Source organism: Gambusia affinis, linkage group LG08, assembly GCF_019740435.1.
Source record: "Gambusia affinis linkage group LG08, SWU_Gaff_1.0, whole genome shotgun sequence".
NCBI lineage: Eukaryota > Metazoa > Chordata > Actinopteri > Cyprinodontiformes > Poeciliidae > Gambusia > Gambusia affinis.
Window position 1 is genome coordinate 7,095,868 of NC_057875.1, and position 15,641 is coordinate 7,111,508.

The window sequence follows — 15,641 nt, forward strand, 5'->3', positions numbered from 1 at the left end:
TTACACAAGCTGCTTTTTCTTAGACTGCAGAGTAAAACAAAGTCACGGCTGATCAATTTACCAGGGCAGGTCCTCTGGTGAAAGTCATGTGACAACGTCACATGTCTCCATGGCAGCAAAGACACACTCTGACATAACATGTTATTGTTGATGTTGTCACTCTTCTCTCTCAGACTTTGACTCTATTGTTGTTGGCTCTGCAGCCAGGATGCCTGTGATACCGGTTGTGCCTGAGAACCACAGTCACCTCCTGGCAGAGTTTGACTGCCTCGATCCGCTCCTTTCTGCTCTACGTTTTGACTCAGGCAGGCTCAAGGTAGAATCAGCCATCAATCACATCTAATAAATCGTCCCAGTTGAAGTCTTTATAGTAATGATTTGACATTCCACAATATTTTTGAGTAATGCAGTGATGCTCAATAAATTGAAGTATTATTGAAAGGCTTGTTTATGTCAGTAACTCAATTTACATGTTGAAGGACAGATATTAATCTGTGCATGCACACTGATATTTTCAAATGGTTAATTATGATGATTTTCTGCTTACAGCTAGTTAAAAAAAAACTTTGATTTTCTTAGAAGATTAGAATATTTACATGAGAAAAAAGCTTTTTAAGTAAAGGACATGTGAGCTAAAGACTGTTTAATATCTGCTTTAAGATAATTTTCAAAGGGTACTTTTAATCTGACATGCATCATCAGAGTGCATATTCTAATTTACTGAATATAACTTTATCATATTTTTTTTCCTCAAATCTACCTCTGTAGTTGAATAAATGTTCAGGCATCAGTGATTAATTCCTATTATGGGAATTTTCCATAATAGGAAAAACATGCAATATATTGGTCACCTCTGTTGTCATAACAATATATATATTACGATTCCTAAATTATTAAAAAGCTCATTCAACTACTGAAAAAAGTCAATTATTCCATCTCAACATCAAGGTTCTATTGAAAGCGTTTCTTCTGGTTGTAGTTGCCGCAAGCAGTTGTTAGAAGTTGTGTTTCTTAATAACTTGACCACTTGCTTGTGTCTGGGGGGAAAACTATGCTGCAATAAACACTTATTTTCTCCAAAAATGTTAATAGAGACCCTTCTGGACAATACTTAAAAGTTTTGATTATTCCACTGCAGGTTATGAGATAATATATTTGCGATTATGTGTCCATCCGTACTGTGAGAATGTTTGGGTTATTTTGGGCTCTGAATGTCTCGGTGTGACTCTTTCTAATGTGACTGGGCTGTATTTCAGTGTACCTGTCTGGCGGTGTCCAGGAAGTGGCTCGCATTGGGAACGTCAGCAGGAGGGTTGCACCTCGTCCAGAAGGAGGGCTGGAAACAAAGACTCATTCTGACTCACAAGGTAGATGTTTGAGGTTTTACCATTTCAACTGCATATTACGTGAACTGTTGTAATGTTTGTACACGGATTATAGCTACCATCAAAATATGAAAATGGGACTCACCTTTTTTCATATTTTTTAACATTACAACCACAAAGTGTATTTTATGTGACGGAGGTGTTGTGGAGAGATTTTTTATTTTTTTTATCTAGTAAGTATAACCTTTTACTATTCAGCCCCCTTCACTCTGATGCCACCAAATAAAATCAAAAGCAATCCGTTTTCCTTTGTGTTACTCAGTTTCACTAAAAATCCAATCCAGTAGTGTATGTGATGACACTAGTTTAATAATATGTTTACACCATAATTATGTTTTATGAGGTAAAGAGGTGATAAAGTTATTAACTACAAGTACTAGAAGTTGTTTCATTGCCAAAATAGCAAATGTCAAGAAGAAACAACTTTTTAAGTGAAACCTTGTTACTGAGACAGAAACAGAGATTTTTTATTATTATTATTTATCTCCAGTTGCTATTTATCAGGGATTTATGTTTGCTGTCAACCCAGATAGACATAAGCCAGTTTAATTTCTTGTTAATCTATTTATCACAAGACATTCATCAACATTATCAGGTGTTGCATCTTTCTCTGTTATCTTTCAGCCCTACCCCAAACCTTCCAAAGTCCATTGTTCCACAGGAACAGGGTAAATCTGTGGAAGAAGGTGATCTGATCAGATCTGGTCAGATGACGGCAATTATTAACTTTTTGACTTAAATCCAAAATACTAGGTAGAGCGTAAAACTAACTCCTCATACAGAGCACACAATTCCCTTGGTGAAACATGGTGGGGGCAGCATCATGTTATGGGCATACTTTATATTCAGCAGAAAAGGAAACCCTGATTAGGATTGATAAGTAGATAGATGAAGATAAATATGGGAAAATTCTGGAAGAAAACCAGTTTGAGTCTGTAGAAGACTCCTTCTACAGCTCGAAGTTACACCTTTATACCGAACAACAACGCAAATCATAACCAGAGCTAACAAACTATTGATGTGGTTGTATTTATTTTACATAAAAAAATTATAAAAATTACATAATTTTCCTTCCACTTTGCAATTATGCATTCCTTTGCGTTTGTACAAATAAAACCAATTCAAGTACATGGTTAAAGATGAAGTCTAACAAGAACTTTTTAAGCCACTGGACAAAGGGACATTGTATCTTAATCTGGGATGACCTTTTTCTACCTCAGGAGGGATCTATCACACAAGTGGCATGTTGTCCTCATGATGAAGATTTTATTGCAGTTGCAACAAGGTCAGTCCTTTTCCCTCAAACTAATGACATGTTTGTCATTGAGTGAATTGTATTTGTTAATCTTACATTGCCTGTTCTCTGTATTCTGATGGCTGTCGTCCAGTCAGGGTCTGGTGGTGGTGTGGGAGCTGCAGCTGGAGCGGCGAGGTCGTCCAGAGCGCGTCAGCGTGTCATCGGAGCACAGAGGACAGAACATCACTGCCCTCTGCTGGGATACAAGCACGCTTAGGGTTTTTGTTGGGGACTCTGTAGGCAAAGTGTCGTGTCTGCGGGCGGGATCATCTAAACTGGGCAAGGTACTGGCAAGAATGATGTTTCAGTCTACAAAAGAAACCAAATACAAAGCTGGTATTCATATGATTATCAACCTTCTTTAACTGCTTGGTAGATGCATTTCTAATCTTTCTATACTTGCTTTGATTGTGATGATTTTCTTGAGCCCAGCAAACAGAATCAGTGTTGCTCCTATTTTCTGTGATTTTTGCCTTTTCTATTTAATTTATTGTAGACTTGTCAAATGTTTCTAATTATGTCCTATTCTTTCTTTCCTTTAGGGGTCAGCATTTGTTATCTTTCCTGTCCAAACTGTTACTACTGTTGACTCCAGAGTGGTTCAGCTTGGATATCAAGACGGGCGCCTGCTAGTGTCTTCTCTCAGTCGCTGCTACCTCTGTGACACAGAGAAGTGAGTAACTTTGAGCTTTTCTCTTTCTTGGGAATCTTTCCTGAATGCAAAAACTGTTATTTTACAAAGATATTGACTCAGTGTCTGAAAATTAGACAAAACACAAACTGCATCTTTTTCTGTGTAGAGCATTGTAGCGCTGGATTTGTTTGGTTTCACAAAGAATTTTCCATTTGTTGTTTTAACATTTGCCTTTTTTAAATGAATTGGAAACTTTGGTGATCCTTTTTCCTAGTTGTAAAATATCAAATATAAAGTCTTTCTCTGATTTATTCTCAGGAAAAATCTGAGAAAGACTGATTTACGTCTTTAAGTAGTATTTGTTTATTTTTGTTTTCTTGTCCAGCATAAATTAGCAACTTCAGAGTTTTTCTGCCCATAGGGAGAAATTCTGGCGTGTTGGAAATAAGGAGCGTGACGGGGAATACGGAGCCTGCTTCTTGCCACAGAATAGGGGATTATTAGTGGGACAGCCCCCGCTGTTGTACTGCGCCCGGCCGGGATCTCGAATATGGGAGGCTAATTTTAACGGCGAGGTTCTGAGTACTCATCAATTCAAAAAGCTGCTCGCCTGCCCACCACTCCCTTTAATCACTTACAGGTACATTTTATTATAACTTAATGTGTTACAATTAAGGCAGGACTTACAATGTGCATTATCTACCTCTCTCTGCAGAAATGAGCCAAATTACAATCCAGCACAGAATAGTCCACAGTCTCTCGGCTTCCCTAAACTGCTTTATTTTGGGTAAGATCCAAAAGCTTTTTAAAGTGTTAGTTTTTATCTGAGTTGTGTTACTTCCTAGAAAACTGTCATTGATGCTTCATGAATCTTTTCAGAGACCAAAATCTGCTTACTTGGACCGATTCGGCCATTTATATCTTCACACCTCAGAATGGACAGGTCCTGCTGTGGACTGAAGTTAAAGGTTTGTGTTCCCCCCTAAATCGCTGTAGCACCTGATGGGAGAAACTCAGCTGGGAAATGATTATTTCACTACAACCTTTGTATTCACTGATGAAATTAAATGTGTCATTTTGACATCCATTTTATCCAGCAATATAGTTCCATTTGATCACATAATCATTAGGAAACAAAATTCAGAATAATCCCATAAGTCCTTTTGCAAGAACGTCATGCAAACTTTCCCATGTTTATGTGTACTTTATATTCTAAATGAATATGTTTGAATTGAACTTTTCTTGTAGACTTGGTGGACATTGCAGTCCACCGCAACGAGCTGTTCTGCCTGCACGGCAGCGGCCGTCTGTCCCACCTGTTTTTGCTGTCTGCGGAGCGCTGTGTGGAACGGCTGCTGCGTAGAGAGTCCTGGACTCTTACTGCTACCGTCTGCTGCATGTTCCAGCACACGATCACGACGAGCCGGGTAAGATGTACGGTGAACGACTTCATCTCTGTGTGAAGTGTAAGATTAGATAGCTTTCCAGGCTTTTCTGGTTTTAAATATTTATATTCTTGCTATTCTGTGTGAGCAAACACAAAGCCCATCTAACTATTAAGCTAAACAGCAACAATAGACAATTAATTCTATTCAATTAAGTTCAATTTTTCAGTTCTAAATCACAATAAAATGCAATCTAGGTGCATTTGTGGGAAATCTAGTTTAATTCGAGGTGTGATTTAAAGAATCTGTGTTATTCAATTCAGGCCAGGAAGTCCATTCCCATCGATCGCCTGGAATACCTGAAGTCTCAGCTCAGTTCCAGCGCGCAGACGGAGCTGATTAACCAGCTGGAGGAAGTGATCCTGAAGCTGGAACCGCTGGATTCTGCATCCAGCAGCCGCAGGAGCAGCATCTCTTCACATGTAAGAACAAATCTGGTTTAAGAGTCCTGTTTATGACAGAAACGCACTTCTTTTTAATTTTATGACTATGATTTTTCTTGGCTTATTTGCAGTGGATGCTCTTTAGCCAACAAGTGAAAAAAAATCTTTTGTTTTAAACCATTTTGCATCATATACCAGAATTATATTTAAAGTTTGATTGCATCACATTTTTGCAACTAGAAACCAGTTGTCTAATCTGTCATAATGTAGGAGAGTTTTAACGTCCTGGACTGTGGGATCTACCGTGTGATCAGCCGCAGAGGAAGCCAGTCGGACGAGGACACCAGCTCCCTCATGAATCAGTCTGTGTCAGAGGAGGAGCGACTGAAAGAGTTCAGCTTTGTCCAGGAGGAAGACCAGGTGGATCATGGTAAGAATTTCAGCTGTTACATCTGGTAGTAATCAGTGTTGTTAGATATTGCCATTCTCGTCTGCTTTAGATAGTTCAAATTTAACATTTTGGCATAGAATCTGGTTCTTGTTGCATATTTTTACCTTACTTTTGTCTTTATTAGAGCATGCTTCTGCACTGATTGAAATCACAGAAAAATCTCTCAACCTAAACATAGTCAAAATTAATATTATTAGCGAGATCAGGAAGCTTTGAATATGTCGTAAAGATAATTTTCTCTTAAAAAAATTGAGTTAAAGTCATGTATAAATACTAAAAATGTTATCCTGTTACACTTTGTCTTGTTTCTTTATTTACTCGTTACTTTTCTCTTATTTTGTCGCCTCTGTATATATAATTGTGATTTGGGTGAATACCTGAAGCAGGAGGAAACTTCTGTTCTGTCTCTAATTATAACGTTAAAACAGAGTGAAGTTATTTTCAGTTTAAGTCTGCCACACAAAATAACACCAAAACCTTTTTGCTAAATCAGAAATTGGAATTTGAATGAATGACTGTAAAGTGGCTGATAACAACTTGACTCTTACTCTTTGTAAATCTTTTTTCCTTTGCTGTTGCACCTCCTGAGTTTGTTGTAAACAAAGCTGAATAATCATAAAAGGGCCTCATTTCTGCTGAGTTGTTGACGTAAAATATCTCATCTGTTCCATTGCATCTCACATTTGTTGCCATTTTTGTTCCGTTTTTTTGTTTTCTGCGGTATTTGATTGCTATGTGTCTGCAATCTTCCTCCGCTTGCATTATTGTCCACTGCCTCTCATCATTCCCCTGCAGCACTCCATCCATCTGTGTTTTTCCCCCCACTCCTGCCCCCATCTTTACTCAGATCCACAGAGCGGTGAGCGGCTGGAGGCCGATCGAGCTGACCATGGCCTGCAATTCCACCTCCCACTTTCATTCTGCACCAAACCCCACCGCATAGCTTTGCAGGCCGTTAAAGACAGGTGAATGAAAACCAAAAGAATGCTCGAGTTATACATTTTCTGGTTTATGATAATGTTATATATAATTTTTATCATAATAAGAAATGAAACTAAAGTGCAGCTGTGCTTTGGGCGGCCTCCTTCCTCATTCCGCTGAAAACAAAAATCAGTTGTTTTTTGCCTCCACAGATGTACATTTGTTGACACATTTGTCAAATTTCTGTCTGAGCATCCCACATTCATTCTTCATATGAAACAGTTGGATCACAGTTCTGCTTCTTGTTTGTTTAACTGTTGAACAATGTGAGTTTATTTTTATTTTCCATTAGTGTTTCTAGTTTTGTCAAGAAGACGACGGAGAAGATCAACACCCTCCAGATGAACTCTGAACTCCGACATCGGCCTGAATTTAAAGAGAGCGCACAGCCCGACACGTTAGCCAGCACAACATCCTACTCAGACGAAATGGAGAATGAGTAAGTAGAGATCTTTAAATTATCACCTAATCACCTACCACCTACTACAGTTTTTCTAACGTATTTAAACACCTTTAATCTTTTTAATGTTGTATTAGGCATACACGAGCTTCATTGTATTTTATGTAATAAACAAACACAGCTGATGATGCCAAGTGGAACTTCTGATCTACAGTCAGAATAGTCGGCTAGTCTGCTTTGAAAATAAATGGGCTTGTTTGCACTATATCAACCTGCCCATATAAAAAAAAAAAAAAAAAAATTGACCAGGAAAATTTTTCACTTGTTGTACATGACAACATATTGTTTCTTTAGCTTGTACTTTTTTTTTTCCTCTAAAGTTTACAGTATATATTTTTTATTCAACATCTCTAACATTGGTTTTCAGAGTTTATAGCGAAATATCAAACGCAGAGGCTGAAATGGATGAACTTCGTTCAGCAACAAAGCAGGCTGTGTAAGTACTACACCACATTTACCATACTATTGGGTTTTTTATGTTATCATTACTAATAGCACCTGTTCTTTGACAAATTATTATGTTTTCCAACCATCAGCTTACAGATACAAGATCCTTTGGTGCTCCTGGATCCAGTCTGCCTTAGAGAAGCTCTGACGGAGTGGCTCCCTGTACTGGAGCGAATTCTGGGCCCTGCTGTTCTCCTGACAGAATCTGTAACCAATTCCAACCTGAGTGGATCAGGAGAAGAGAAATGGGACAGGGAATATCTGAGCCCATGCACAGAGCAACAAAGAGAATCATCAGAAAGTGTTACAGAGGAGGCAGAACTTGAAGAAAAAGAAGTCCTCTGTGAGAAACAGCCGATGGTCGACACGACTGAAAACGTCGCTTCTCTGGAGAATCATCCGGAGCCCATCCGAGTGTCGTCTCCTACGCCTTTACCATCAGATCTGGTAGCTAATCTCAGTGAGCTGGCCACTCTTTACACTGAGCTCAGCTGCTTCAGGAACCAGCAGGAGGTGCCGGAAAGTGCAACTTTCCTGCGTCGCTACTTCTTCCTTCTGGACCAGGAGCGAGTGAGAAGAATGTGCCTTCTTTGTTATCATCAGCGGCCCGAGATGATGAGCTCGTTCTCTGAGGCTATGCTAGGTTAGAAACTTGGCTTTAAAAGTTATTGCATCAAAAAGACCACTGCAGTTGAATTTATTATTTTTTTAAAAAACAACTAATGTTTTGCAACATTGTTTTTGTTTCACCTAGCACTCACTCAGTCCAGCAAGGTGGTTGAAATTATTCAGAGAGGAGATTTGCTGAAATCTCTACGAAGCCTCAGAGAGCTGCAGCCTTGGGCTGCACCGCAACTCCTTGCTCACTTCCACAGGTACCAATGTGTGATTTTAAAGTATTAAAGCATCTAATATACAAGGTGTCCATTCACTGTTAAAAATTTACATATTTAAAATGAACAATTTAAAATGTCTTTAATTTAAATTCTTTTGCCTTAAATATGTTAATCAGATATCTTAAATATTATTGTCGCTTAACTAATATCGTATACTTTATATTGGGGGATTTTGTCACTCAAACTTTTCTGTCAGGCAAATGTTTGAGTGGCGCACAGACATCATCATTATGTTCTGTGACTCAAGGTGGTTGATGCTACAGCTAACTAGCTGCTAATACACACTTGCCAGTTATCTAGCTACCTTTTTGGTGTCTGCAATGAGTAAGTTCAGTTTTATCGGCAGTTGATTGGATGATGTTCCGTAGCCCATACGAGGCTGGGTGCATTTTGTGCAAAAAACCCAACAATCTTTAAGCTTGGCATTCTGGTGGTTAAGGTTGTAGAAAGCCTTTGTGTTGTATGTGAAACACAAAGCTGCTGCCAAGAGCCACAAACAGAAGGTTTTAGTTTCACTGTTTTTGTTGTTCTTGATTGCAATGCAGTTGGACCACCCAACCATCCCCATATTTATAGTGGTATTGGTCTTAAATTTAATTCAAGGTTGCATTAAAAGGATCTGAAAACGTTTTAAATTTGACTTGCTGAAACCTTCAAATGCCCTGATATATTTACTGACTTACTAATGTTGATTTTTTTTAAAAACAAGACTGTGTTTTAGACATTGTTAAAAAAACTGTTTGGTAGATGGCTAATCCCACCTACAAAACATACTGTACATAAGGTATGTTTTGCATCTATAAAGTTTCTTTATACATAAAGTTTAAAACTTTTACACATAAAGTTTTCTCTTATTTTCCAGGTTATATGAGAAGCATGGTGAGGCAGCTGTACGCTCGTTTTCCCAGTTCTATCCCATTATAACTCCTGCTGACGTGGAAACGGTGGCTCAGCAAAGCCACTTCCTGGCGTACCTTGATAATCTTGTACATTCAAGAGCTGAGGAGCACAGGTACGTCTTATATATTCGTATTTTTTGTAGATTATCAGAGATGCTTTGCTGAGTGAATCTATAATTCAGCAAATTGTTTCTGCTAGGTTGTCATTTCTTCAGTCGCTCCTTGAACCTGAGTCACTGAGACTGGATTGGCTGGAGCTGGTCCTGACTCACGATGCCCCTCAACACGCCGATACCCTGACCTCTGAGGGAAGGCCCAGGTATTACGCTTTCATGTATTCACTCATCGGAAACAGAATTTTTTTTTACAGAAATCGATTGGTGTCCAAAATTAGATGATGTTCAGTTTGATTGACCCTGGTGGAAGACAGTAACCCTCTTTGGTTGTGAACTGTGTGATTGAGTGAAGAACATCTAACGTTAGTGATTTTCAGTTTCAGTCATGTTTAGAGTAAAGACAGAAGCACAGGGATGTGAGAAGATGTTAGTGTTTAATTTTTTGATTGCAAAACAAATCTTGGAAGCTCATGGAAACATTTCAAGTATTAAAAAAAAGTATTTTCATAACACAGATGCAGTTCTTTATAAGACAAAGAAACTTTTATGGTACAGAATAGTTGTTTGATATATTGTTTTACATTTTCTGCCTCTTGATTTATTGGGGCCTGCCCATAGCAATGCATAAGGAGAGCAATAGCTGACTTGCAAAGCTTTTTAACTTTTTCTTCCGTCACCGTGAATGCTCAAAAGTGGTATCAAAACGTCATGCTCGATCCCGGAGGTGTGCTATTACTTTTGGTGGGATTTGGAGTTACCATGGCGGCGTAAAAAGCAAAAAACGACCCAAAATCACTAACGAGCTCACCAGGTGCAACTCTTAAATCCTGAAAATACCCTATTTTGAGGATTTTCTGTGTCATAACTTTATGTAGAAATGCCATTCAAACTTCATTTTGTAGATACGTCCGTGATCTCTTTTAAAGTGAAGGCAGCACGTCAATATGTATTATGGTTTGTCCACAACTTCTTTCTAAGCAACCCAAAGTTTTTGATTTTTGGAAAAATCACAGTGTGAATGCCGCTCCGCTAGAGTGAGAGTCAGAGTGACATTTTGACCCCAAATAATTTTTTAACTCGCCCTCACGCTCACAAATATTGCATGATTGGTATGAAACTTGGTCATAACATAGAAATGCATGCCTGCTCCGGTCAAATGTTTTCAAAAATTATCTAGCGCTTACGGTTTTCGCTCCAGGTGCTTCAGAGCAAAGTCATGCGCCAGGGTGACAGACAGATCTCACTGATTCACTTCCATGTATTTCTGAAAAATTTCAGACCTTGGCACACACTTTTTTTATCTCATCGCTGTTAATACTGTGAGTGAGGTAGACATATGAATGGCGGGACTATGTGAGACGACAAATAGCCCTCTCATATGCTTCAAACGGTTTTCGAATATGTATTACGGTTCCCGAACAGGAAAGAGTTGTTTGCAATGCTTTTTTTAGTCAAACTGGCTGGCTCAAACAGAGAATTGTCTCCCCCTGGATGTCTCACTCACAGCTGGCAGAGAGGATTATTTACCATGGCAACGGAACCCAGAGCAGGGAGAGCTGCTTAGGACTACAAATACGCATCACTGTAGTTCTGTGGGCTGTATATAACTCATTTAACTCAGTCACTGTTACACATGGGATGAGTTTGGCTCTTTGAAATGAAGCTTACTGAAAATTTCAAAATAAAAGCCCTTGAAAATTTTTACATCAGGTAATTGCTTTTTTGAGCGTTATATGACTGATTTAATTCAATGACTGTTACACATTGGATTAGTGTGGGCATTTAATATGAAGCTTACTGCAAATTTCACTGCCTTGCACAGCAAGGCAGTGAAATTTGCACTGACCTTCATTATTGACCTTCATTAGCATTAGCCTTTTAGCTTAAATAAGCTATTACCTATTTTTCAGACTTATTAGCCATGTTTAGTATACTTAATGGAGTAAGTAAATGACAGTAAACATTCTAATGATACCCCACATGCTACTGAAAGTATTTATGCTTACATTAGCATTTTGGCTAATTTTAGCTAATACACTTACTTTATCATACTGAATGGTGCACGTCCAACTTACTTAACATTCTTGTGATTCTCCACATGCTATTGATTACATTGCAGCATCAGAACGCTGGGTCCAAACCGACGGGCACACTTTGGCAGGCCCCAGTTAAATTTCTTCAGGAATCTTCTAGTTTTGAAATATTGTTAGCCCTTTGGAAATCTTAGCGTTTGGGTAAGAATCTAAATTTTTCAGAATAATACACATGGAGACTGATGTTTTTAGCAAAGCTAGCTGCTCTAATTGCAAATACCTGAAAGATACTTTGAAATGTGAACCCTTTTCTTTGTTATAAATTAAACTCTATTTTCCCTGCACAGTTGACATAACACCACCTCTGTTCAAAACTGATCTCTCACAGCAGGAAAGCTAAAGAAATGTCCAGGTTTTTTTTTCTTTAAACATAAATTAGATTCAGTTCAAATCCGTTTGAGGAGATCATATCTTAAAAAGATTAGAGGTGTGCCACAAATTAGTGAATATGCATAGTAATTAGCAATTTTGACTCAATGTATGTATGTGTGAAAATAATACAAAGTGAACAGATTTTGAAAACTGTACAATACGGTACTTAAACCACAACCTGGTCCAGTTTAAGAAGAGAAAATGAGAGGGTAAAAGTGTGTTTGCTGCTGCAGGTGGCGTTCACACTGTTTCACCTGGGGCTACGGACGTCTTTTGTCTTTGCTCATTCGTCTTCCTGCAGACATTTCATCTAAAGAGAAGATGAATGAGATGTGCCGCAGTCACGGGTATTTCTGATTATTTTTAATCAAAGGAAAACTGTCTAGTCTTCACGATGTTGGCGGTATGCTGCAACATAACATGTCCATGCTTGTGCAGGTATTGGATGGGTTACCTCTACCTCTGCAAAGAGCTGCAGCGTCGCTCTGAAGCATTTTCCACCATCTGTCAGCTGGATGACCTCAGCCTCCTGGAGGATCCTGATGGTAAAACTGTTAACAATAATTACAAAAATAATCAAATCAAATGAATCTCTTTGAATGAAAAACAAGCCTTTGGGTTTTTGTCACATGATGATCCAAACGTCTAAGTTAAGCATTAGAAACCAGCTCTAAAGCGAGGAGGAGGCCTCAGGTTTTATCTGTCTAACACCTGCAGTCCAGCTGTATCTTCCTGGACTAAAACAACTTGCATGTTGTCAAGTGATGAGAACTCAAACACTGAACTCAGAGAGGCCTGGAACCAGTGAATCACATGACCCTTACAACCCCACTGGTGAACATAACAGCCCTATTTGTGAACCCACCGGGTCTATAAGTGGACTCGAATGCTTCTTTTTGCCTTTTTATTTAAGTTCTGGGATAACAAAACAATATTGTTAGCCACTTAATTAAAATAATTGGTCAAATTCAGCATAGTTGTCACCTAATCTCAAATGTTTAAAAGCAACAATCAGTGAAAAATCATGTACATTTAATGAAAAAGTAAATGGAGCTTTAATAAACTTATTTCTGTAGGCCAGAGACTACATGTTTGTTTTTGTGTAGCAATAACTCATTTTTATTTTGGGCCATAACAAGAACATGAATATTCTCAAAGAACCGGTTGTGGCTGAATTTACTAGCAAACTGTTAACATGCTAATAAATAGCTATCTCTGCATTTGACGAGTACGTCTAGAAAATAACTAAAATTGATTTTCACATTTCTGTAATTTGGCAGTTTAAAGATAAAAACTGCTTTGATTTCTTTGATAAAATTTTGTTTTAAGCACACAACTGGTTTTTGAAAGTCTTTTTTACGTGGCCCTCAAGAAGGAAGAGGGCCGCTTAAAAAGCTGGAGGTGGGCCAGATTTGGCCCCTGAGCCTTGAGTTTGACATCATTCTACACGTTTTCAGGTGTTGAACCTCAGAACCTGGACGAGTGGAAGCTGCTGATCCAGCTCTCTCAGCAGTATTGCCGTGTGGCAGACCCACAGCTGGCCACAGATGTGAATGGGAGCGGCTGGTCCAACGGCTCCACGAACTGCGAAGGACGGATCAACCCGGAGAGTCTGACCCTCCTACTGGCTCGGACGCTGGGGCCTGACCGAGCCCTGGAGCTGCTGCATGAATGTGGAGTGCAGGTGGTCCTTTCAGCCCACTCCAAGCTGGTGTGTGACCTGCTGAGAATCGCCGAGAGGAGGCAAAGGTGAGTCAGGCTGTCGAAAATTTTTGAAACAATTTTTTCTATTAGATATACAGAAATAGTCTAGTAAACAAACATATATATCCTACTTTGATCCATCTGGTTTTTCTTGTTTAGATGAAGAGTAGACTTAAATTATTAACTTTCCCCCACAAATTTAAGATAAGATAATTCTTTACTAGTCCCCCAAATGGGAAGTTTAAGGCTTTTTTAAAGATATTTTATCATTTTAAGATATGACATGCAGGTTTTGTGTTGTGATTAGAAGCTGAAACACATTTGAAGTGTCTGTAGTAACAGGTTGGAGCTTTAAAAGGATCTTTTAAGAGACAAATATGTTTTTTCTTGTTTTTGAATTTCAGGGCGATGATTCAAACCATGCTGGAGCGCTGTGATCGGTTCCTCTGGTCTCAGCATGCCTAAAACCTGATTGGTGCATCGATCCCTAACTTAACACCTCTGTGATTTCTGTCTACACAAAAAAGATACTAATGCTTTAGTTACAAGTGTTGTCTTTTTAACGCCATACCATTGACTATCAGTATTCATGCATTACTTTGCATCATTGTTTCTTGTCTAATATTTCAGACTTTTTGCACGCTTGAACATTTATCTATTATATATCTGTGTATTAAAGGCCAAAGAAATTGTCTTCCTCTTTTGACAAAAATATACTTGAATTAATTAAATGATCATGTTAAAGGCAGTTTTTATTAGTTGAATAAAATTGTGAAAAAAGTTTTATTTTGTTTGTTGTAGAGATTGAATGCTTTTAGTGAAAATGATTGTGATCAAACCACGTGAAAGTATTTTGCTTGCACAGCTGCAGAAAATGTTCTCTCCCCCATTAAAATTAATCTACTATAAAAAATGTTTGTTTGTTTCAAAAAGGGAACATGAACAAAGTGAGCAGAATATGAAGTATTTCTTCTCTGGCTATATTTTATTAATTTTAAGGCAGCTTGTTTCTCTACTCCCAGCATTAGAGGATAAGTAATGTGATGAAATTAATAACAGAGTAATGAAATGAGGTCAGTGACCCATTTGATTCTATCACACACCTGGAGGATCAAAGACGTGAGTTTTTCACCACATCACGTTTCACCTTTAAAGGCTCTAAATGGGCAAAATCGCTGAGTGAAGACTCCCACTGTAATTAACTGATATCGTTACGGATTTTCCCTCCTATTTTTTTAATGTCATGTTTAGCTTCCTCATTATTTCCCAGAATCCCCGCCTCCCTCATCTTCCCGCCCGTCCACCTGTCTGAGTCATTGACACAGGGATGATGAGATTAACTCTAGGAACAACACAAACACCATTGTACTAAACATACAGAGACCCTCAAAAAATATGCTCTGACATTTTGCAACAGTACATTTAATTTCTCCCTTGATTTATTGGGATTTTTTTGTGATAAATGTGTAGAGGAAAGAAATGGTTACATAGTTTTCAAATGTGCTGTGTGCAGTTGTTTACTCTGACCCCCATGTAAAGTTATGGTGACTTGAGAAGTTTGTTAGAATATATTGTTGAACAAATATCATGGAAAACTAAGAAACAGCAGATGGAGAGAGAACGTTGTGGAGAAGTTTAAGGCAGGACTAGGTGATAAAATATCTCAAGGTTTATACATGTCATAATCAATACTGAATACTAAAATGCAAGATGCGTCACTGGTCACTGTAAAAGAATCCACCTCTAAAACACAGGAGACAGTGGTTCAACCAGAAGAGAAATGACCAATTCAGTGCTTTCCAGAAAAAAGTTTCCCCGCAACATCTATTTGCATGACTTCAGAATCATCCACTGAAAGTTTGGATGAAAAACGTGATAGTTCTGTGCTGGAAAAACAAGGTGACTCCTTGGGAAAGGAGGCCTTTATCAAGAAAAATGTTATCTCTACTCCTCAACTGGTCACTGAAAATGAATCCATCTCTAAAACACAGGAGACAGCGGATGAGCTAGGAGAGAAAGAGCCATTAACATGTAAGGACAAGAAGTAAGCAAATCAATGTCTAACTGTCTGAACCAGA

At 38.4% G+C, this 15,641-nt stretch overlaps 1 protein-coding gene across 1 annotated transcript; it reads left to right on the forward strand.

Annotated features, from left to right (window-relative positions):
• The first annotated feature begins 170 nt into the window (after window positions 1–170).
• Window positions 171–14,476, forward strand: hps5 (HPS5 biogenesis of lysosomal organelles complex 2 subunit 2). Its single transcript, XM_044124394.1, has 22 exons — window positions 171–316; window positions 1,257–1,367; window positions 2,606–2,670; window positions 2,774–2,966; window positions 3,225–3,355; window positions 3,738–3,956; window positions 4,032–4,103; window positions 4,196–4,284; window positions 4,565–4,743; window positions 5,025–5,183; window positions 5,415–5,574; window positions 6,443–6,560; window positions 6,869–7,015; window positions 7,404–7,472; window positions 7,573–8,126; window positions 8,238–8,358; window positions 9,242–9,391; window positions 9,478–9,597; window positions 12,093–12,206; window positions 12,298–12,404; window positions 13,317–13,608; window positions 13,968–14,476. Exons 1-22 carry the CDS (start codon window positions 209–211, stop codon window positions 14,026–14,028), a joined length of 3,339 nt encoding a protein of 1,112 aa, XP_043980329.1. The 5' UTR covers window positions 171–208; the 3' UTR covers window positions 14,029–14,476.
• The last annotated feature ends 1,165 nt before the right edge of the window (window positions 14,477–15,641 follow it).

Coding starts and splice junctions, on each gene's coding strand:
- hps5 (XM_044124394.1), top strand. CDS start 209: ATGCCTGTGATACCGGTTGTGCCTGAGAACCACAGTCACCTCCTGGCA. Junction 2,967..3,224: donor GATCATCTAAACTGGGCAAG/GTACTGGCAAGA, acceptor TCTTTCCTTTAG/GGGTCAGCATTTGTTATCTT. Junction 5,184..5,414: donor GGAGCAGCATCTCTTCACAT/GTAAGAACAAAT, acceptor GTCATAATGTAG/GAGAGTTTTAACGTCCTGGA.